Below are 24081 nucleotides of genomic sequence, written 5' to 3' on the forward strand. Positions count from 1 at the left end.
TTTTGGGCCTAGACCCTTCAACAGTACAGTAGCACATATCACTGAAACATGTACCAATAGTCCTGTATCATCGTCTGTTTCTTCGCAGTTAATAAAACAACTCCTGCTTGAGTTAAAATAATATAATTTGTAAATGTTTACTGAAGCATTGAAATGAAGGGTTTTGCTGGAGAATGAAGTAATTATTCAGCCTTGGAATCCTTTGTTAATATCTTGTACTGTTTCAATTTTGATGGTACAAAATTGATGTATAGTTAAGCTTCCTCAGTTGTTTGTTTCATCGGTCGCTCCTTGATTTTTTTTTTCTTGCGAATCCAGCATCCTCATCTGTAATATTTAGAAAAATGCTACCAAATAAGAAAGATATTTAGAACCCATTTTCTCTTACTTTCCAATGTGTTAAAAAACAAGGGCTAGTATCTTTAATTTTTTCCCTCTCTCTTTATGATCAGCGAACAAAAGTATTTCAGGAGCATTGGGAATTGGACATGAAGAAGCAACATTATGAAGCAGCAGTAAAGTCTTTGAATGAGGCAATACTAGTATGGTAAGTTTCAATATTAAGGATTCACAAACAAAGTAGAGAATCTTTGAATTTTGGTAAATGACATTGATGGGTTGTTCTAGTATTGTAGGCCTTTTAGTACCCTGGCTTAGTCCACAAATCAATTTCATGTTATCTGTCTGGGAATCCTTCAGTTGTTGCCTTCTGTATGGCAGTTATTGTTACACTGAAGATGAGAAGGCCTAAAGTCATAAAGGTGTCTGTTGATGTTTTTGTTTTTGCTTTTTCTTTTCAAGTGGAGACTTTGTGATCTCATTGAAAGCTTTGAGGCTATGGCAGGCAACCCCAGGCTGCTTTTTCAGCAATATATTGCCTGAATATCTGTTTTTCTTGGACTAATGAAGGAGATGAAAAGCTAGATACCCTTGGAACTTTTTCTCTCTCATTTGCTTTTTCTCCCTTTTTATTTGTAAATTTTGTGACTCAACTTTCAAAGGTGCCTTGATCATCCAATGAAACATTAAGTAGATGTTCAAAATTATGGTTTTTATCTGCAACCTACAATCCACTCAAATGTTCTGTTTGTTTGTTCATGTATGCATAATTTGTGATAGCAATGAGATTATTTTTGTTGCATCTGTAACATGTTACTGTATGGAGAACTGATTTGTGTCAATTTTGTTGTAGTGCATTTAATCATTTGCTGTATGAGAAGAGATCTTATTGCTATTTCCAGTTGTGTCAATACAAGTAAGTTTGCGCCTGTTCACTAAATCTTACTTAATTTAAGATAATCCATCATACTTGAAAAGTTTAAATTTGGATATAACTTTATCATAGAATTGAAATCGTAGAATCCCTACATTGTGGAAACAGACCCTTCGGCCCAACAAGTCCACACTGACACACGGAGCATCCCACTCAAACCCATCCCCCTAATCTACACATCCCTGAACACTATGGGCAATTTAACATGGCCAATCCACTTAGCCTGCACATCTTTGGAATGTAGGAGGAAACCGGAGCACCCGGAGGAAACCCACATAGACATGGGGAGAATGCACAAACTCCACACAGACAGTCGCCCAAGAGTGGAATTGAACCCGAGTCTCTGGCGCTGTGAGGCAGCAGTGCTAACCACTGAGCCACCGCGATGTTATGTGTAAGGATGTAGTGGTCTGAAGTATTTGAGGAATTTTTCCCTGATCTCCATCAGATTTGATTATTAAGCAGCACCAGCCAAGATATCTCTGCAGCACACTTGCTGTCTAGTGTTTTCACATAAACCTGTTGGACGATAACCTGGCATCATGTGATTTCTGACCAAATTAAGTTTTTAGAACCAGTGTTCTAGAATATCAGAAGCTTCTGATTGTTCTTATTTTCGTAAATAATGTTACACAGAAATGCTGTGAATCAGCTTGCACGACGATCACCCAGTAGACATGAATTTGAATGAGAAGTTAGGTTTAAACAATTTTCACTATACTTTCATTGAATTTGCAAACATGGAAATTAAAAACCCTCTTTCATTTAGCCAGTAACTGATCAATAACTCACTGACTGCTGACTGCTCAAAGCCTGTCTGCCATCTACAAGGCACAAGTCAGGAGTGTGATAGAATACTCCCCACTTGCCTTGATGAGTTCAGCCCCAACAACACTCAAGAAGCTTGCCACCATCCAGGACAAAGCAGTCCACTTGATTGGCATTGTATCCACAAGCATTCACTCCCTCCACCACTGATGCTCAGTAGCAGCAATGTGTACTATCTCCAAGATACACCACTGAAATTCTCCTCAGACAGCATCTTCCAAACCCACAAGCGCTTCCATCTTGAAGACGAAGGGCAGCAGACATAAGGGAACACCACCACATCCAAGATCCCTTCCAAGACACTGACCATCCTGACTTGGAAACATATCGCTGATCCTTCACTGTCGGTGGATCAAAATCCTGGAATTCCCTCCCTAACAGCATTGTGGGTCAACCCACAGCAGGAAGACTGCAGCGGTTTAAAAAGGCAGCTCACCACCGCCTTCTCAAGGGCAGTAGGGATGGGCAGCAACTAGGGATGATCAGCCAGCAAAGCCCACAGCCCATAAATGAATAGAAAAAAAAACTATAACATCAATTTTGACTGCTTGGCATAACCCTCAGAGGAATTGCTAATGTTATTGCTCTTCTCCATCTTCATCCTCCAGCAAGCAGACATATTCTGATTCATTTTATGATGGATTGACTCCAGTACAACCCCTAATTTTGCTTAGTGGGAAGATGTTATGACTACATTGCCACTGTGCTAACCACTTCAATCTAAGCACCAATGCGTGAAGTCTTATATCTGCCTGCAATTAAATACTGAATCGTGACTGTGGCATCTTACTACAATGGGTATATCATAAGGGAATGCTTAGATTTAGGACCACAGTTATTACAGTTAAAGGAGGTTGATGAGAGACAAGTAGAAAAGTGAGTTGTGAAGAGGGCATAAGCATGTTGCAGTGGGATATGGACAGGTTGTGAGTGGCAGAGGTCTGGAAACTGGTGTACTGTGTAGGAAAATCTGAAATGATCCATTTTGGCAAGAAGAATAAAAATAGGACATAGTATTTAAATAATGTGAGGTTGCAGAAGGGTCTTAGTGCATGAATTGCAAAAGGTTAATGTACAGATACAGCAAGTAATTAGAATGATATTGTCCATTGAGAGGGGAATTGAATGCAAAAGTAGCAAGGTAATATTTCAGTTACACACAGCACTAATGAGACCGCATCTGGAGAATTGTACATGGTAAAGTTGCACCCAAACCACCAGGCTCGGTGAGCAGGTCTACGACCTCATCCACAACACGAGCTACAAATCTACGAGAAAACTTTAAATTGTATGCAGCAGTGGATATTTTATTTAAAGAAGAATGTAAGTGTGTTGGAAGCAGTTCTGGGAATGTTTACCCAACTAGTATCTGGAATGAGTGGGATTTCTAATGAGGACGATTTAGTTAGACTAGGCTGGCACCTGCTGGCGTCTAGAAGCATAAGAGGAGACTTTATTGGAACATACAAGACCCTGACGGGTTTTGATAGGATAGATATGGAGAATGTGCTTCCTGTTATGGGTGAATCTGGATACAGAGGTCATTGCTTAAAAATTACCAATGCCCATTTAAAACTCAGGTAAGGCAGTATCTTGTATTGAAGGTTTTGAGCATTTAGAACTCTTCCTGAAAAAGTAGTAGATGCAGAGACCTTGAATATCTTTCAGTCAGAGGTAGATGTATTCTTGTTAAGGAATGCCCTGATGTATTATCCCTGAACTGTTAATCCAGAGATTTAGATAATGTTTTAGGGCGACATGTTCGAATCCCGCCATGGCAGATGGTGGAATTTGAGTTCACTAAATATCTGGAGTTGTTCGCTGGGTTGACTGGTTTTCGTGCAAACATTTCGTCTCCCTTCTAGGTGGCGTTGTCGGTCCTGTATAACTTCCGTTGAAGCATTGTTGTTCTGTCCTGCTCTGAATTGCTATGGTCCGGTCTGTTGTGGTAGGCACTCTTATTTCCAGTTTTGTACTGTAGTGGTATGTTGATGGGGTCTATTTCAACGTGTTTGTTAATTGCATCAGTAGTTGAAAACCAGACCTCCAGGAATTCTTGTGCTTGCATTTGTCTTGCTTATCCTAGTACTGTAACTTTGTTCCAGTCAAATTGATGTCCTTCTATGTTGAAGTGTATTGAAACGAGGGAGAATTGGTCATGCCTTTTTAGCTGTGAGTTGGTGTTCACGTGTCCTGGTGGCGGGTTTCCTGACCATTTGTCGTATATAGTGTTTCTCGCAGTTGCTGCATGGTATTTTATATATCACATTTTTCTGCTCAATGTGGGCATGGACTCCTTCATCTTTGAGAGTAACTGGCAAAGTGTGGCTGTTAGTTTGTGTGCTACCCTTACTTTAAGAGGCTGTAGGAGTTTTGTAGTCAGTTCTGATGTGTTTCTGACGTAGGGTAGGATGGCCAGTGTGTTAGGGCTTAGTGTCGTCTTGGCATTGTTTGTTTGCCAGGCATCAGTGGACAAAGCTGTTAGAATAACCATTGTTTTTAAAGATACTATATATGTGTTTGTCTTTGTGCGACACCCTGGAGCTGCGCAAAAACAGAGTTTTCAGAGTCTTTGCAAACAATGAATATTCTTGACAGACTGGACCACACACATTCAGAGCAGGACAGAACAACAGCGCTTCAACGGAGGCTGCATTCTGACTATGTCACCCAGAAGGGAGATGAAACATTTGCGTGAAAACCAGTTGGCTCGGCAAACCAACCAACACCTCGAACGGCAACCGGAGTTAGAGATCTTCTTTAAAACATGAATAATTATCTGGAGATATAAGAATCTAAATCTTTCTGGTTCACTAATGTCCTTTAGGGAAGGAAATTGCTGTCCTTACCTGGTCTGACCTACATGTGACTCCAGAACTACAGCATTGTGGCTCACTCTTAACTGCTCTCTGGGCAATTGGTGATGGGCAGTAAATGCTGCCTGGTCAGCAACGCCCTAAACCCTTGAGTTAATAAAAAGAAACGGTGAAAGGTTGTTGGGGTGGGCTGAAATTGGCTATGAGGTTACAGTCGGTCATCCATGACCTTATTGAATGGCAGAACAGACTGAAAGCCGAATGATCTACTCCTGCTCCTTGATCATATCTTCGTATAATTAACGTATAGATTGTTATGTGTAATGTTACACTTTAATGCTCATTGCTCAACTAAATCCTAATTTGCCATTACCACAAGTTTTGCTTTTAAAAATACAGAATTATATCTAACACCATGACTCATTAGTGAAAGGCCTTGTATTCTTCCTGTTTACTTCTCACGATTTAAATGACAAATATTGCTATCTCTGGATTTTGGAAAATGACCAGACTGGGCCTTTGCCAGTTCCTTGGACAGTTTCTTACCTGGAGAGGTAATGAAAATGTTCAATGTTGAAAGTAGAATTTTTAAGTCAGTTTTGATGAGTGACCATGACAAAAGCCTAGTTTATTTGAATGCATTAATCATTGAACCCAGCATAATAGTTTCAGTCTTTATTAAACTGTTGTATTTTCACATAACATTTTGTTCATATTGTGTCACTTCGTATTTTTGACAGAAAAGCATGGAGTGATGCCAAAAGGTGCATTGTTCTGAGGCCTCATTCCATAGAGGTATGTTTAACTTGGGCATTCAGTTGATAATTAGATATTGTTGGGAGTTCCAATCAATAAAACATCAGCAAAAAAACTTGAGTCAATCTGAACTCTTTTTATGATAATTGCTGAGAAATTGCATCCTATTTTTTTAAGTGATTGGGTTGGGAAGACAGTTTTTGTCTCCTTTGGTAAGACTTAATGGAAAATGTTATGATTCTTTCTGTTGTTGCATGCTAACGTTCTCGCTGAAGCCTGATGATTGCACTTAAGTGATGTTTCAGTTAAGCACAATACGAATTAGTTTGTTAAAGCTCACTTATATGAAAATAAAAAAAACTGTTTAAATTGTACAGATGCCCTCCTTCTCATTACTATGTGTAAGCGCACAAACTCTCAAAGCACGCAAAGAAGAAAAATGGAGAGACCATTCAGCCCGTTATGTCCACAGTTATAAGTATCAGCGCTGTCAGATGCATATCATTATCTCCTGCTAATTTTCTCCATTTTCCCCATATCCATTTTGCTTTATTTTTATGGAGCTAATCATCCAAAAACCTCTGGAATGTTAATTGAACCTGTCCACCATACTTCCAGACAGTGCATCCCAAAACCTAATTAATGGGAAGGTTATGGCTTAGTGGTATTATCACTGGACTGTTAACCCAGAGACCAGGTAAGGTTCTGGGGTCCCGGGTGCAAATCCTGCCATGGCAGACGGTGGAATTTGAATTCAATGAATATCTGCACTTAGAGTCTAATAATAGTAGTGAATACATTACCAATTGTTGGGAAAAACCATCTGGTTCATTAATTTCCTTTAGGGAAGGAAACTGCCATGCTTACCTGGTCTGGCCTGCATGTGACTCCAGACCCACAGCAATGTAAAGGGCGGCATGGTGGCTCAGTGGTTAGCACTGCTGCCGAATAGTGCCAGGGGCCAGGATTTGATTCCAGCCTCGCCTGACGGTCTCTGTGGAGTTTGCACATTCTCCCTGTGTCTGCTTGGGTTCCCTCCGGGTGCTTTGGTTTCCTCCCAGAGTCTAAAGATGTGCAGGAAAGATTGATTGGGCATGCTAAATTCCCCATAGTATTCAGTGATGTGTAGATTAGCTGTGTTAGTTATTGAAAATGCAGGGTTACAGGGAGAAGATGGGGGATGGGTCTGGGTGGGATGCTTTTTGGAGGGTTGGCATGGACTTGTTGAGCCGAACGGCCTGTTTCTGTAATGTGGGGATTCTATGATCTACTTGATGTGTGAAAACATTTTTTATTACATTCACATTTGTTCCTTCCACAGATCACTTTAAATCTAGCTATTGATTCTTCTGCAAGCAGGAGCTTTTTGTCCCTATTTACTTTATCAAGCCCACCTGTGACAATTCAAAGAGTGTCAGATCTCCTCTGAGTCTCTTCAAGGAGTGCTGTCTTAATTTCTGTGTTCTGTCGACATGAACGGAAATGTCCTTATTCTTGGAGCATTCTTGTGAATTGCTTTTAATCTCTCTAATGCATTCACATTCTTCCTGTAATGTGATGCCCAGAAGTGTACGCAGTGCTCCAGATGAGGCCTAACAAGTGTCTGAAATAAGTTTAGCATCGCCACTTTATTCTTGCCCGCTATGTCGTTATTAATAAAACCAAAGGTATTGTAGATATTTTTAATCAGGCTATTCAGACATGTTACATACACCTGGACCAAGTGGAACGCAAATCCAGACCTTCTAGCCCCAAAAAAGGGACACTACCCCGCACCACTAGATCTCAAACAGAGAATACTATACTGCAGTATCAACTTGTCCAGCTATATTCATTGTTCCTGCACCCCCGTTAGAATTGTAACCCCTTGTTCTATATATTGCTTTTGATGTTTCTCCCACCAAATTACACCACTGCACTTCTGTGCATTAAACTCATCTGCCACTTATCTGTCCACTCCTCCAACTTGCTGGTGCCCTTTTGGAGTGTACACTGTCCCCTGTCAATTTGCAGTTCTTCCAGATTTTGTCATCTGAAAACTGAAATCGTTCCCTCCGTACCAAGATCTAGGTCATTAATGTACATCAGGAAAGCATGGATCCCAGTACCAAGCCCTGCTGAACTCCACTGACCACTTCTCTCTGTTTCCTATCACTCAGCCAATTTGCAACAATCACATACCATGATATAAACAGTACTCAGATCGTATGTGTGGCACTGTATTGAATGTCTTCTAGAAATCACTGTTGCTTTCATTGACCCTGTCTGTTATCTCTTCCAAAACCCTTGCAAAGCTGTTACAAATCCATGTTAATTCTCACAAATTGATTCACTTTTTTTTCCTGTGATGATTAATTCTGCCTGATACAATCATTTCTAAAAGCTTCCCCACCACTGAAGTTAAACTGATCTTCAATTGTTAGGCTTAGTTATATGATGTTTCTTTAACAAAGCTGTAGTTATTTATAATTTTCCAGTATTCTAATACTGCTCCTAAGTCTAGAGAAGACTGAGAGATTATGGCCAGTGTGTTTGCAGTCTTCACTCCCCCTTCAAAATCCTTTTCAAACTTTCCAAAGTATCAGGAACACATGAGAGCTTTGGAGTAGCATTTAATTCAATATCATCATTATTTGTAAATTGTAAAACAATTGCTTGTACCTTTGTTGGGAGGGCCACTATTTATTGGCCTATCATCATTCATAAGCATTTTCTTTCCTCTCATTTGACAGTGTTGTCTCATTGTAAACTGCCTGGTTTTGCATTATGTGTACAATGGGCCGTCAGCCATTATCTTATTGAATGGCAGAGCAGACTTAAAGGACTGAGTGGTCTACTATTCTTCCTAGGTCTGTATAATAGTTTGGGATAATGTTTTGTGCCTTTGTTAACTATGTATGACTGAAATAATCTCTCAGAAAATATAAGTAGTATGTTTAGAGCCGATTTTCATGCATTTGTTTAGTAATAGATTTTAAAAGTACTTTTGCTTACCTAAATTCCACTTTTTAATATTTTCTTTCTACCATAGGGTCATTATCTATTTGCAGGAGCACTATGTGGAAAAGGCTGGTATACTCGTGCATTGAAGGCTAATTCTTTGGCAATTCAAGTATGTCAGTGGAAAGGGCTGAATGTGAAGGGCTTGATGGAACAACGAGAATTGATCCAGTTTGAACAATTACTTTCATCAGAAGGTTGGTGCAAACCTTCTTTTTCTTGATGAATCTATTTTGTTAAGACAATTTCATTGAATTGGTAATAATTCATCCAGTGCCAAAATCTTGTTGGAGCTGTTAATAAATCCACGTCAGTATTTTGAAATTTAGTTGACGTAATTTTGTGAGTCAAATTTTTTAATCGGTGTAAAATCTTAGGGATTTACAATTTTCTTTGTTTGAAAACATTTATTACTTGTACTTTTACATAGAATTAATGAAAACTCACTTAATACTCCACATTCATTGTTCCTTTGACAAGATCAAATAGCAGTGGCGCAATTTAGAAAAAATTAATGCATGAAATTATCTCAAATTTTTCACCCAGTAGTGTGAGCCTTGAGGCTGACTTTAATACTGTTGTAATTGCTATAAAGAGCAATAGCAATTTAAAAAAAAGCAATGTTCTCATGTTTTGCACTGGTATAAAAGATTATGACATACAGTCAACAGGACAAAACTAATGTAACCAATTACTGCTTGCATTCACCTTCACACATCTTCAGGAAGATGGACAAGTTCATCATTGTCGCTATAAAATGAACTCAACAATGTGTAACTCACAGGTGTCCTATTTCAGTTCTTCCAGAAATTCTTGGCTCCAGATGCTATGGTCCTGAAATGTATAGTTATTTTAAGAAGAAATTAATAGACAGCAGAAGGTCTGTCTCTCCAGTAAAAATTCTAACCCTGATAGAGGGACTGTTATTTAATTTGCAGTTTATAGGTATTGTCTAATCAGCCTGTTTAGAGATGTTGCTGAACACGTCAGAGCAGTTAGGACTTGAACCCAGGAATCTTGGCTCAGATATAGGAATGCTATCGCTGGATCTAAAGTTGAATATTAAGGAATAAATAAAGCTACTTGTTTATGCCATTAATTTGCTGTGTCTAGAGATTGAAATTTTAAAAGTTAGTACTTAGATCTGTGTTATTTAAAATTATTTGTTTCTTTCATTTATTTTCAGAACAAGCAATTGAAAAGTGGGAGAAAGATGACCCCAGGTAAAACAAATTTTAATTTGCTGAATAAACAAATTTAACAAATTTAATCCTGTTGCCATCCCACCTACCCCAGCCCCACCCCTCCTTTATTTATTTCAGAGCTCCCTTCCCCCATTTCTGAAGAAGTGTCCAGGCCCAAAACGTCAACTTGCCAGCTCTTCTGATGCTGCCTGGCTTGCTGTGTTCCTCCAGCTGCTCACTGTGTTATTTCTGACTCCAGAATAGGCAGTTCTTACTATCTCTGATAAATTTAAACTGTTAGTTTTCCTCTAAGTTAGTGCTGAATAATTTTTCAGAAAAAAATTTTTATATTCTGTATGAATGTTGGACTTAAATTTGAACTGTTGTAAGTCTAATTTGGGGAAAAAAAATGTCTCTGTAAAGTTTGAAAGAGCAAAGCCGTGATTCTGAGAGTTCAACAGCTGAAGATGTGGATGAGGAAGATGACAACGATGTGATTCCTACAGTAGAATCTTTGGATACTTGGGTCAAAATTGCGAAGGATAACATGTACCCTGAAAAGGAACAGAATCAGCAAGCTGTACATTTCGATGTAAGTACGCAACATATTCCTAAATACTGTTTAATTCTTTTTCTGTTTAATTCCTCAAAAATCTATAAAATTCTGTTCTACACAATCCTAAATTAGGCTAAGCAGTAACGCCTGTTGATTAAAATTTTAACTTTTTATTGTAAGGCTGTTATTGTTAAACAAATTGGTCATTTTTCTCATTAAATAAAATATACTGTACTTTGATAAATCAAGATGTTTAAAAGTTGATACACTTGTAATTATTCTGTATTGTGGACGGAAGAGTGAATTAGAATTATTTCTGTGGTAGTCCACTGCCTCCATTTAAAAGTTGACTTTTTATTTGTGGGTTTATGCAAGCCTATGTTCAAGTCCCATCTGGTCCAGAGGTGTGTCACACCATCTCTGAACAGGTTGCTTTGGAAATATGCAGAAAATAGGAAGGGTTTTGAATCTTTTGCAGGGATATAAAAGATAATGCCATACACTTAACAGGATAAGTTTAATGTAACCACTTACTGCTCATAATCACCTTCATCCATCAGGAAGCTGAGAAAAGTTGTTCTTTGTCTATAAGAATGTAGTTTAATTGGAAAAGAATTTTCTATATCCACATCACACATGTTCAGGTTAGTAATTCCCAGGTTATTCCCACAAATCTCCCCATATAACTGTAATAACACTTTCAGGTCATTTTGATTTTCCTGTGGAAGGTAGCTCAATAATTTTTCCGAACCTATGAGAACTTCCCCTTTGTCTAATTTATTTTGAGGAATGTTCAATTCAGAATTGCCTGAACGTGTTTCTTCACTCGTGTTATAACCAGTAACTTTTTGTATCAAAATGCCTTTTGAGTATATTCATATGACATATTCTGAGTATTTTCTTTCTATGTGGTGTTCTTAATAAATAACTTGCATCTATCAACTTCCATTCGATTTGATATGGCCCACCAAACATTACCTGTAAAGGCTCACCTACCACTGGGAATAACTCTTAACACTGTATCTCCCTGAGCAAAGTAAGAAATTTTTCCTTTCTTGTCTGCTTCCTGATTCATCATATTCTGTGTTACTTTCAAATGCTGTCCAGCCAAATCACCTGCTCTGTTTAATCTCTCCCTAAGATTTGACACATTGTCCAAATATGTGGTCTCTGAACTCTGCCTCACCAATTTTTTGTTAATTAATTTCTGTGGTCCTCTCACTTCAGGCTGAAAAACTATTAAATTGGACTGAATTTGGTGGATTCATTGGATGTATTCCTAATTGCAAAAAGCATAAATGGAATTCCTTTATTCCAATCCTCTGGGTAGCCTTGATGATAAACTGTCAACATAGTCTTTAAAGTTTGATGCCACTGTTCTGATGCTGTCTACGATTCTGGATGGTACACAGTGGGTTTGAAATGTGTTACTATCTATAACTTCCTCGACTAACTTTGTAAAAATTTTACCGTTTGTTTGATGTATTTCTGTGGGCTTTCTGTATATAGTGGAAAAAAATGTGTAACTATTCTACAGTCCTTTTAGCCATGATACAGTGTAATGGAATAGCCTCTAGAAATCTAGTAGACAATCTAGTATGGTCAACAAATACTGAAACCCACTTTCTGTTTTACGTAGCTGTCCTACACAAGCAGTTGAGACGCTTGTAAAAGTTTCCGCAAATTTGGGAATGAATATTAAGATTACTGGTTTTATCATTACCTGAGGTTTTCCAATTATCTGTCGTAGTTATGACCAATCTAGCAAAAGTCAACCAAATCCTTGTGCATTACAGGCCAATAATTTTTTTTTGTATTTTAACTTGCGTTTACTTTATTCCCAAATGATAATTGAGTAACTTATGTGCTACCCACAACCCCATCTTTCTGTAGTTCACTGGTAATACAGCTTGATGAACTTCTGCCCGTTTTTCATTTGCCTGAATATGTGATAGTCTCCGTTTTCCTCATCATTACTTCATTTTTAAGATAGAAGCGTTCTGGGATGTGTGGATTCTTCTTCTGTGTATGCTTTTTGATATGACTGCTTTAGTCTTTCATCTTTTTCACCTGTTCTTGCCCCAGTGATGGTCCAAAAATTAGTATTTCTTGATGTTGGAGAACGTGGTGCCATTTTGATCATCTCTGCTTCTTACAGCCTAATTTTAAGGAGAACAAGATGAAAAGCTTCAACTTCGCATCTCCTTTTAGCAATGTTTAGGTTCTGTACAACCAAGCAATTATTAATATTGATAATGAGTAAATCAGATCAAATTTGTTCTGTTTGACAGAAGTTTCAATTTGCATCTTAGCTTAATTTGAAAAGGTTTCTCCGAGTTGATGAGCTAGTATGTCAGCATTGAGACTTTTCCATATAACCAGAAGAATTTGAATAAAGATTCAACTTGTATATTGTTCTTAGCTTTTAAGTGAAGTTCCTAATGATATTGAGGGAGACCTCAGATTGAGACTTAGTTTCAGGTACGCGGGATAAATACTATACTAAGTGCTGTAGCTTAACATTAGAAGCAAATTCAGTTTTCTCCAATTGGGGACCAGGGAAGCTCTGGGATAAAAGTAGGTTATCTGTAGATTGGTCATGCCCTCACTATTTAGGAAGACAAAGCTGAATAAAGCCTCTAGTCCCTTTTTAATTAATCCTTTCAAGGACATATTGAATTCTTCTTTACCTCCTCACCACCCTTTCAGCATTCAAGTATCTCAGAAATGCTTGTTGGGTTTTCACTTTTACTACCTTACCTAGAACTCCTTAAGATGACCTTTTTTTGTGAAGAACTTCCTGACTTCCATTACATATTTGATTTTTTTACTGTTATCTCTGTGTTCTATCGGCAGTTCGGTATGAATCAGTTCATAATGTTAACCAATTGAATAGATTTAGAAGATCATTCACTTGTCATTTTCACCAATACCAGAATAGAGTTTTCCTGAAACTCCAGTCATTTCCCAATAATGAGACAAACACCATTTTAGAGCCAGCTTTGAGCCTCTTGAGGGCAGTAATATTGACAAAATAACAGTTGATAATCCTATTTGTATTTGTGTATTTTGTATACAAGGGAATTATACGAAGGTTCGTTTTTATATTGTAGCGCTGGAGTAGCACAGCAGGCTTGGCAGCCTCTGATGCTGCCTGGCCTGCTGTGTTCCTCCAGCTCCACACTGTGTTATCTCTGACTCCAGCATCAGCAGCTCTTACTATTTCTTAATTTTTATGTTTATTGCTTTTTATTATTTATTAACTCATGGGATGTGGATGTCACTGGTTGGCCAGCATTTATTGCCAGTTCCTAGCTTCCCTTGAGAAGGTTGTGGTGAGCTGCCTTTTTGAACCACTTCTGCCCACAAGCAGAGACGGTGACAGAGAGACTGCCTTGTTAGGACTGCATTACAGTTGTTTTCACAAACATCACGGGTAGAAACACAAGCAGGCCATTTGGCCCCTTGAGCTATCAGTAAAACTGTAGCAGATCTTTTTGTGCTTCAAATTCCACGTTCCCATCTACCCCTGATAATTTCTGAGTCCCTTGCTCAGCAAGAATCTAACTGCTTTAATTGTGTATGTGTGTGCTTCATTTATTCATCATTTAATTCAAATAATTCGAAAAACACGTGCTGCATTACCTAAACTTGCGAAACCTGCTTCGGCCATGTGAATAAAAACTGAAAGAACTGCAGATGCTGTGAATCAGAAGGAAAAACAGAAGTTGCTGGAAAAGCTCAGCAGGCCTGGAAGCATCGGTGAAGAGAAATCAGAGTTTACGTTTCAGGTCCAGTAATCCTTCCTCAGAGAAGTTTGTGAGGAAGGGTCACCAGACCCGAAACGTTAACTCTGACTTGTTTTTCCCACAGATGCTGCCAGATTTGCTGAGCTTTTCCAGTGACTTCTGTTTTTGTTTCAGTCATGTGAAGCTGCCTCCTGGAGTGCAAGGTTAGAAAATTTCTCTATTCCAGTGCAAGGCTACCATTTCTAAGAAATTTAATTTACCTAAGCATGTAATTACTGTGGCTGCAAGACTGTGTCCAAAGCTGGGAGTTCTTTGGCAAATACACTGCCACCTGACTACCCAAAGCCTTTCCACTGTCTACAACATTAGCAATCTGCAGGTTCTCCAGCTAGTTGTACCCCATCCTGATTTGGAACAATATTGCAGTTCCTTCATTTTTCACTGAATAAAATCCTGGAACTCTTCTCAAATTCCCACTGCATGTAGCTACACCACATGAATTGCAGTCGTTCAAGAAGGTTGCTCAACACCACCACCTTGTCGAGGAAAATTGGACATGGACAGTAATTGTTGAGATCGCCAGTAGCGAGATGTACCATGACCAAATAAGAAAAGTAAAAGAAAAATACAAATTTGAAGTAAACTAAACTGCTTCACGGTTGGTGCTTTGCTGTACCATAATGTGTTGCTTTATGTAAGAGACATTTCTGAAATCTGATATCTGGCTCCATCTTCTGTATTTAGTTTGTCATTACAAGAAATTTCGCTGAAGGGCCACTGCATGCAACTGAAGTAGTACTTAGAGTTTTCCTCTTTCTTCCTTCTCATTATTAGATCATTAAGTTAAGTCAAACTATGTATTTCTGAGCGATACTCACTGGAGGGATCACAGATTTGTTCCCAACTCTGTGCTGATTTAGTCTTTGTTAGCCTTTGGCCAATAATACTTATTGTTGTATTACAGTGACCTTTTGCAAATTAACCTTTAATCCATGTTGCGTAAAATACCCTGTAAAGTGTTGCCAAATTTAGATCCATGTGTACAAAAAGGACCCAGAAATGACAGCATTTATTTTCCGAAGATTGACCACTATATTCAACCTATTTTTGTTAGATCTTCACCAATATTATTGCTGATTTTTCACATCGTGGTCCATGCCTGTTATGATAATCACCAATGAGTGCACATGCTGCTGTGATAATAGCAATTTCATTGCATAAAACTCCTATCACTGTAGCATTCACGCCCATGGGCAACGTTTCAAGTAGTTAGCTTTATTCAGCCAGTTGTTGATCTGGAAGGTGCTGTTTGAGATTGTGGTGCAAGCAGATCCAATTCCTGCCTTCAAAAGGGAATGAGATCATTATTTGAAGAGGAAAGGTTTCCAGGGTCTCAGGGTAAAGGGATACAGCAAATTGCTTGGGCATCGTGGGACAAATAGATTCCTTCTGTGTCATAACTGGCAAGATGATAATATCACTGGATGATTAATGCAAAAGTTTAGGTTATTGCTCTGGGGACATGGGTTCAAATTCCATCATGGCAGCTGGTGGAATTTAAAAGCTAGTCTCAGTAATGGTGCCATGGAGTCAGCATCAAGTGTTGTAAAATCTCACTTCATTCATTAATATCCTTCTAGGAAGGAAGTATGCTGTCCTTGCTTTGTGTGACCAACATGTGATTCTGGACCCACAGCAATGTGGGTGGTTCTTTGCTGCCTTGTCAGAGGATCTTGCAAGCCTGACAATTCAAGGGATATTAGAGATGGGCAATAAATGCTGGCCTGATCAGTAGTATCCATATTCCAAGAAAGAATAAAGACAAAACTCAATTCTGTAATTCTCATTGTACTTTCCAATAAAATGCTGACACTGAATACCTCATATTTCCAGTTTGTTTCATAAACTAATCTTTGCAAATGTGGAAAATATAGTTTTTCCAGAAGTAAAATCTGTGCAGTTGGTCCCTCTGGTTGGTATGTACTGCAAAGCCCGAGAGATCTCAACCATCAAATTTGAGCATATTTAGAAGCTACAGCTGTTTTTTCAGTTGCCCAAGGCCAAGAAGTAGATATTTTTCTGTGTATTTCTGCTGAACCCTGTGAAAAGTGCACTGATATCCCTAGGTGTTGGGTTAAGTCATAGAAGTTGACTCCCCAGAAGGACAGGTGCAACTGATACAAAGGAACACTGTTATCTCTTAAGTTTCCTCATTTGGCCATTTTAAAAAAAAAGTTCCACCATTGCCAGTGGTCATTTTCTGGAACTGCCCCTCTCATTTTTGAAGTAGGATAGGACAAAGAGATCCATGAAGACCACCACAGGCAAGCACGAATGGACTATATATATTGGCCTTGTCAGCAATGCCTTTAACTCTGTCATATCAAAAATAAAATTGTGATGTTATTTACAGTGCAGGCTCATTGTTTAAATTGTTTTAAAATGGCATGTTTATGCTATTAAATCTATATAACAGCTTGAATAATTGTCTTTTCGACAGAGCAGTAAAGGAAAATGATGATTTGATTTTGGTAGAAAAAGTATTTTCACTATTTTTGTTCTAGCAAAGAACCACATGGTACGGTAAGCCAAATGGCCTCCCCTTGGAAACCTTCTTTAATTCTATTTCACATGTAGATTAGGTGAAGGTAGTTAACTTGTTACCTTATCTTTGATTTGAATTCATGTGTTAGATTACATAATTAAAAGCAGCTTTCTAAATTGCATTTTCACTTTTTTTTAAAAATTGCTTTTAACTACTTTTTTTAAAAACAGATTCCTTTTTTGTCACTGGACTTCAAAGCTAGCAGTTCTGACTCTGAAGATGATAGTATATACAAGTTACACCAAAAGCATGAGTCAAAGATGTCATCTGAGTGTGATCATTCTGATTCCGAGTCAAACTCCTCCTTGAAACAAAGTCAATGCAATTCTTTGGAATCTGGCAGGCTGGAAAAAGCAGCAGATGTATTTGTAACCAAAACTCTACCCGTTCCTTCTGAGCATCTTGGAGAAGTGACATTCCTACTTCCTGTAAAAGGTGCATGCTGTTCCTGCGTGGATCATGAGACAGTTGTGGCATCACCACCAATGAATTCTAAAAAGGACATGTCCCCACTCTCGTTATCCTCAGTAGCACACCGACCGTCTTATGAAAGGTAAGGTGTTCAGTTTGACTGTTTTGTAAAAATCATGTAAGTTGCCATGTGCTCAGTTGTATGAAGCTCCTTTTCCTTTTCAGAAAACTGCTGCCAAAAGACTTTGAGTGCTTTACTAAATTTTCAACAGTCTTTGTATGGAGTCCTCCATAAAATGCAGAGGTGGTTAAACTAACTTAAGGCCTTAAGGTTCATGTCCCATGCCACACAGCCAAACCCTGAGAGAATATAGAGATTGGAGGGATCAATCTCCTTTGGGCCTTGTCATCAACATCTAGGTTATTTGTGGGCACTAGTTTGGTTTGCTGACGTAGATCCTGCTTGCTTGTCTTGTCAGCTTCAGAGTACATGGAGAGGAGTATTCTGGAAATGGTGGTCAGACAGTGGTTGTACTTATTTCATAGAGCCAGAAGGTGCTGTCTAACTCAGAAGAAAGGAAAACATTTCTGGCATTTTGGAACCTTTCTTGAATGGCAAACAGAACCACCGGTGAGGCAGTTCAAGACCAGCATGTATGAGTTGATGTTTCATATCACACATGACAGCTACATGTAATCAGTGTAGTAGATTGTGTCTGAAGTTGGCACAGGAATGTGCCCCAACTCAACTTAGCAGTGGCTTGTGAAGATGCTGCCACTGCATTATGGATTAACTGTAGCAGCTATTATTAACTTCACATTGCTGTGTACCTAACAGTAATGGAAACAAATATCACTCAACTTCACAAAATGTTTTGGAGATTTTCACTTATTGTGATCATTTCCACAGTCTTCTGATTTACTTCTGTAAATGGTGCCATTGGAAACTATGTAGAATAAACCGTGCATCTCTCAATAATCTATATTTTGACGTTGCTTGCCATTCTAAAAGCTTTAATTACTATTAGATAGTTACTGCGAACTTCTTTTGACCAGCACCTGTGGGACCAAGATTGCACTGGTTGATCAAATATTCTGCTTGATCAAGAAGTCCACATATCAATGTAAAAACATGCAGCAATACAAATGGAATGCATGAGATATACTCATCACTGTTTTAGTTTATTTGCAGCATAAATCACTTAAATAATAATGGAACTTTGCCTTATATAAATCTTACTGGCAGATAGCCTTCTCATTCACAGCCTGAACTGACTAATCAGACATCGCGGAAATCATGATAATACAGTGAACTTCTGGTATTTGGGATATTAATTTTTACTGGTTTATGGAGTGTGCTGTTTTATAAGGAGCCAGTTAAAACAAAGTTTTCAGTATTTAAATGCTTTATTATTATTACTTGTAACTGCAAGTTTTCCTGCACATATTTGTTTGGTGATAAGTAATTTTTTGACCTCATCTTCATTGTGTTTTAATTGAAACAAATTAGTTTTTCTATCCTCCTTTCTATGCAAAGCATAGTTTCAAGAATTGTATTTAAATTCACATGCTCACAAATTTAACGTCTGGCATTTGGTAGAGTAGAAGTTGAGTATTGCCGGAGAATGACAAAATTGTCAGTGTATTTTATTTTCTAATCAGGGCAGTTCACAAGAATGTGAATGTTAAGTTATGATACCATTTGTATTATGAGAAAAGAGTGTGTTTAGTAATTGATAAATGGACTCTGATTAATAGACATGCTGCCATGGGGCATGCACCAGTTAGTTATTGATTGACTGCTCAGCTTCATTTAAATTTTATATCCAGCAGGTTGACTTACTGTTCAAGATATTGCCCTGAGAAATGAACCAAAGAATGGCTGTCACCTATTTCATTGAGCAGGAAAATGCATAGTGTGTGTACTTGCTTTAGGATAAATTACTTCTCTTAAGGGGCCTTGAATCTGTGGAATTCATGACCTCTGACTGTAAGACCCATGAGTGTGGTGGATGCTGGGAAATTGAGTAAATTTGAGGAGATAGATTTTCAATTTGTAAAAGGTTGAAGGGGGCAGGCGAAAGTGGAGTTAAGATAGAGATGAGATCAGCCATGATTGTACCAGATGGTGGATTAGGTTCAATGGGCTGAAATGTCTACTGCTGCTCCTAGTTCTAATGTTTTTGTATAAAACAAAGAACTGTGGATGCTGGAAATCTGAACTGAAAACAGAAATTATAGGAGAAACTCAGCAGGTCTGGTAGCATCTGTGGAGAGGAAGCAAAGTTCATGTTAAAAAAACTTTGCTTTCTTTCCACAGATGCTGTGTTTCTTCAGCGGCTTTCATTCTTTGTTCTTTCTTTGAGAAGAATAAGGCCATGTACGTGACATTTAAAATGGTTGCAATTTAAAAAATGAATGCTAGAAATTTATGTACTTAAGTTCAGTAATTTTGATTTTTCCATGGCAGACAAAGACCATATGTTCATTTCATTTCCATATATATATTTAAAATTAACATTTGGAAACAAGATCACGTTGCTGTGATGTTTTGAAAATGTTTCTTTCTGACAAGTTGTAAGTCTGTCATTCGTAATGTAAGAATAATTTATTTTGGCTTGAAACAGAAATGCTTGTTACATTCTTTGTTTTGCAGTGATTTAGTGTCAGAAGAAATGGAAGAAACTAGCAGCGAGAACAAGCAGCATATGTTGTGTGTTCCGAAGGAAGTGCAGCAGGAACAGCAGAGCAAATTGGAAATGAGCTCTGAGGTAAGAACAGTTTTTTAAAAAAAATGTTGTTGCACAAGAGTGAGAGAAATCCTGCTGTCTGTGTCCTGTCTTAATCATCATGCCTGTCCTCAATAGCATTAGCTCTTCGCCCCCCAGCACTTTGCATAAAACCTTCATCCTCATGTTTAAAGCACTTAATGTTTTATTCTCATGTCTGTTTCAACTTTCTTGTCTAAATGTATGAATTGAGCTAAAATGCTAAAAAGAAACAAAGTATTTGATAGGTTGTAAACTGGAGAATGTCATGATGATAAGGGAAAAATAAAGCAATCAAAAGGATTTAAAGATGAAGATGATAACTTAAAATGTGAGGTGTTGTGGGGACTGATAGCTGATGTGGGACTGTGGGAACAGGCAGGTGAGTAAGCAGGGTATAATACTTGTGACAAGTTCTTAACTGGAGAACCAGATTCACCAAAACTAACCAGGGAATGTGTAGAATGCAAGGCTGTGCAATCCATCTGATCCTGTTTTTCTGTCTCTCCCCTTTGGATTTTTAAACCCAAGCTTGATCACAAGAGCCATTCAGCCAGCAATCAGTAACCAAACTTTCCTGCTTGTAGCTGCGGCACTGGCCTCCATTTACTGTCCATGTCTCTCACTCAATTTCATGTTGAAGAAAACTATATATATTTAATTGCATAAATAATTATTGTACAGAGCAGAAGCTTAATTTGAATTATAATGGATTGAAGTTAATATTGTAACAGGAGAGTGAGTCTCAGAAGCCAAACAAGGTTGAGAATTACTGAATTAGCAGAATTTTTTGCTCCTGGTTTATGGCCCAACAAATCTTACATCGGTCTGAATATAGGGAATGGAATAGAATCCTACTTGGCTTTGAGAATCTCACTGCCAAGTCATTTCCAAGCCTTGGCACTTGGAGTACAGTGCTGGAAGACTGCTAACCATTTAGTAATAGTGCAGAGTAAGTATGTGTCTTTTGCATTGAAAAGTGAATGCAAAAATCACAAATTGAAGAAAAAAATATAACTGCGCAGTCCTGTACAAGTTTTTTTTTCTTGAATGATGGAGCAGGCTCAATGGCCTACTCCTGCTCCTGTTTCTTATGTTCTTAATCCTCTTTGTTACTTGCTAAAAAAAATTCAGTCAAGTTTGTGAGACATATTTCTCTCACACAAAGCCATACGGATTATCCCTAATCATTCCATGCCTTTCTAAATGTATGTAAATCCTACCCACCACTGATGTCAGATTCTCAAACTCACTGAATTTGCCTTTACCGAGAGTGTGGTTATGGAATTTTACTGTCTTGGAACTATTCATAGAGTCCCTTCAGTGAGGAAACAGGGCATTTGGCTCAATAAATCCAGTCCCGCCTCTCTGAACACCTTGCCACCCAGACCCACTCCTTTATCATATCCCAGTAACCCTGCATTTCCCTTGGCTAATCCACCTGGGCAATTTACCAAGCCAAATCCACTTAATCTGCACATTTTTGGACAGTTGGAGGAAACCCACTCAAACGCAGGGAGAATGTGCAAACTCCACAGTCAGTTCACCTGAGGCTGGAATCAAACCCAGGTTTCTGGCGCTGTGAGGAGCAGTGTTAACCATTGCACCATTGTGCTGCATTCATTAGTTAAGTTAATTAGTAGTAGTTAATACATATTTTGTTAAGAACTTTGATAGTTAAGCCTAATCTTTTATTTTTATTTTGTCTGTATTTTAATTAAAGTGTGTGAATAAGTGTGTTTTGTTTTAAGCCTGACAGTTTGACCAATTGAATTGCACCCGGAACACAACTTAAACTTGGCCTCAATCTTAGTTTTTCCTAATTTAAAGCTATCTTCTTAATGTACTTTTGGGGGGGGTTCAGTGTGGTCTGTTACAAATGGTACTAATGCCTTTATATTAGTAGTTTTTAAATTGTATTAGCATGGTCCACTATGAAAACTGATAAAAGGATGCATTCAACTGCTCTACCATTCCCTGGTTCTCCATTATTATTTCTCCACTCTCCATCTGTTGGGAGCCCATGACCACTCTGGCCTCTTTCTTGTCCTTTTTATATGTCTAAAGCTAAAGAATGGTCCTGACCCGAAACATCAGCTGTCCTGCTCCTGTGATGTTGCCTGGCCTGCTGTGTTCTTCCAGCTCCATACTGCGTTGTCTCTAAAGATCTTCCTGACTGTTTTGTTACTTGCTAGTTTATTTTCTTTTGATCATCATTTGTTGGCTTTTAAAACTTTCCCAGTCCTCTAGGTTACTAATGATTTTTGCTGCATTTTTTTCTTTTTATCTGATACTACCCTTGACTTCTTTGCCTAAGCACCATTTGGCTCATCCCTTTCCTAGGATCCTTTGTTCCTTACTGGAATATGTCTTTGTTGTGAGTCATGAACTTTTCTCTTAAACATTTGAAATTGTTCCTGAACCACATTTACTTCGAAACTACTTTCCAGTTCATTCCAACCAACTCTGCACTCATGCCTTTGTAACAACCCTTATTTAAGTTAAGCACAGTTATTTCCAACCCAAGAATCTCACTCTTAAATTGAATGCTGAATTCTACTGTGTTATGGTCATTATTTTCTCATTTCTTAAACCTGCCTCATTGCACATTACCTGATGCAAAATAGTCTGATCCCTGGTTGAATCTGCAGTATGATTTAGGAAACCTGTCCAAATACATTGACTTTTCTTGTGGCTGCTTCTGTGCATATGATTTTCCCAATCAGTGTGAAGATTAAAGTTACCCATGATCAGTGTACTGCCTTTCTTTACATGCTCTCGTTATCTCCTGAGTTATTCTCTGTATTACAAAACTGCTACTTTTGGATGGCCGATACAATATTTCCACTGTTGTCGCCTTCCCTTTGTTATTTCTTACCTCGACCAATGTGGATTCTACATTTTGCAATCCAAGATCATTTTTTGCTATTGTACGTTTTTTCATTCAATTAACAAAGCAATCCACCCCACCAACCACCTTGACTGTGCCTTTCAAAATGTCAACACCTTGAATATTTAGTTCCCAGCTTTGATCTCCTTGTGACCATGTCTCCCTAATCGCTATGAAATTCTTCCCAATCATCTATTTTGGACCATTAGTTTATTTATTTTGTTCCAAATATTTCAGGCACTTAACTAAAGAGCCATTTTTTTCTTTTGCCATTTTTCTTTCCCCTCTTTTACTTGCTGCTTTTTAAAAATATGTTTGCACACTCTGACCCTTGCCCCTCCTCCTCTAGGTGTCCTTACAGAAACAGCTGCCTTTGCAATGCTGCCATGTCCAGCATTCTCTCTGCTCCTTTGAGATCTGTGCATGGCAGCGATTTTGTAACTGAAGTACGTGCCACGATCGCACTAACACTGATTGCCATGTGTGAAACCTTGAAACCGCTGTGCACATGCACAGCTTAGAGGAAACACTGGCCATATATTTGTGCTGTGTTAGCTTGTATGTCCCCCCTCTAGAATCCTGCCAATCCCTGTTGCCCTTGATGAACTAGTTATTCGATTTTGCCAGGACACGAGTCACAGCATGGTACAAGAGAAGCCAGTCACATGGGAGCATTTCCATCCTGACCCCAATACTGATCCCAGTGCCCTGTGACTTGAAATCTTTCCACTTTGAGATATGCATTCAATGAACAGAACTGCTGGGTCTTTTGTAGGAATAATTAACGTGTATGGAAAGTAATTATCCATGGCAAGTATTTGAGATTATTCCAGTAAGAGAATATGTTTAAATTTGTACAAGTATTTAATTGATTTCAAATGCAATAAGAAAGCATAGTTTACTTACCACTGAGAATTTTAATCAGATGTATAAGCTTCACAATTTATCTGTGTAATGTATTCCGTTCCATGAGAATCTTTATTGGGATGGAAGTTACATTTATAAATGGATCTCCACCTGCACACTTGACATTATTCCTTGAAGTAGACACGCAAGTTCTCAAAAATGGTAATTGGAAAGATTTCTAGATGAAGTTTGCAATGTTGCCAGTTATTTTTCCCTTCTTTCTGCAGGGAAATTGATATTCTGACATAGCCATTGAAAAATTTCCAATAACAGCTGTATGCAGTTAGCTTCCCAGAAAATAAGCTTACAGTGAACTTACATCTTTAAGTGCATTTTATG

At 38.3% G+C, this 24081-nt stretch overlaps 1 protein-coding gene across 1 annotated transcript in view; it reads left to right on the forward strand.

Annotated features, from left to right (window-relative positions):
* The window catches only part of LOC125466871 (uncharacterized), a 108820-nt gene that overhangs the window by 19643 nt on the left and 65096 nt on the right, over window positions 1–24081 (forward strand). The window contains exons 9-16 of the mRNA XM_048561980.2: window positions 453–547; window positions 1193–1255; window positions 5658–5712; window positions 8705–8870; window positions 9860–9896; window positions 10281–10449; window positions 16938–17320; window positions 19835–19949. Coding sequence (XP_048417937.1) covers window positions 453–547; window positions 1193–1255; window positions 5658–5712; window positions 8705–8870; window positions 9860–9896; window positions 10281–10449; window positions 16938–17320; window positions 19835–19949 — 1083 coding nt within the window. The remainder of the gene's footprint in view (window positions 1–452; window positions 548–1192; window positions 1256–5657; window positions 5713–8704; window positions 8871–9859; window positions 9897–10280; window positions 10450–16937; window positions 17321–19834; window positions 19950–24081) is intronic.

The sequence above is a fragment of the Stegostoma tigrinum genome, chromosome 32 (genome assembly GCF_030684315.1).
Source record: "Stegostoma tigrinum isolate sSteTig4 chromosome 32, sSteTig4.hap1, whole genome shotgun sequence".
In the NCBI taxonomy this organism is placed as follows: domain Eukaryota; kingdom Metazoa; phylum Chordata; class Chondrichthyes; order Orectolobiformes; family Stegostomatidae; genus Stegostoma; species Stegostoma tigrinum.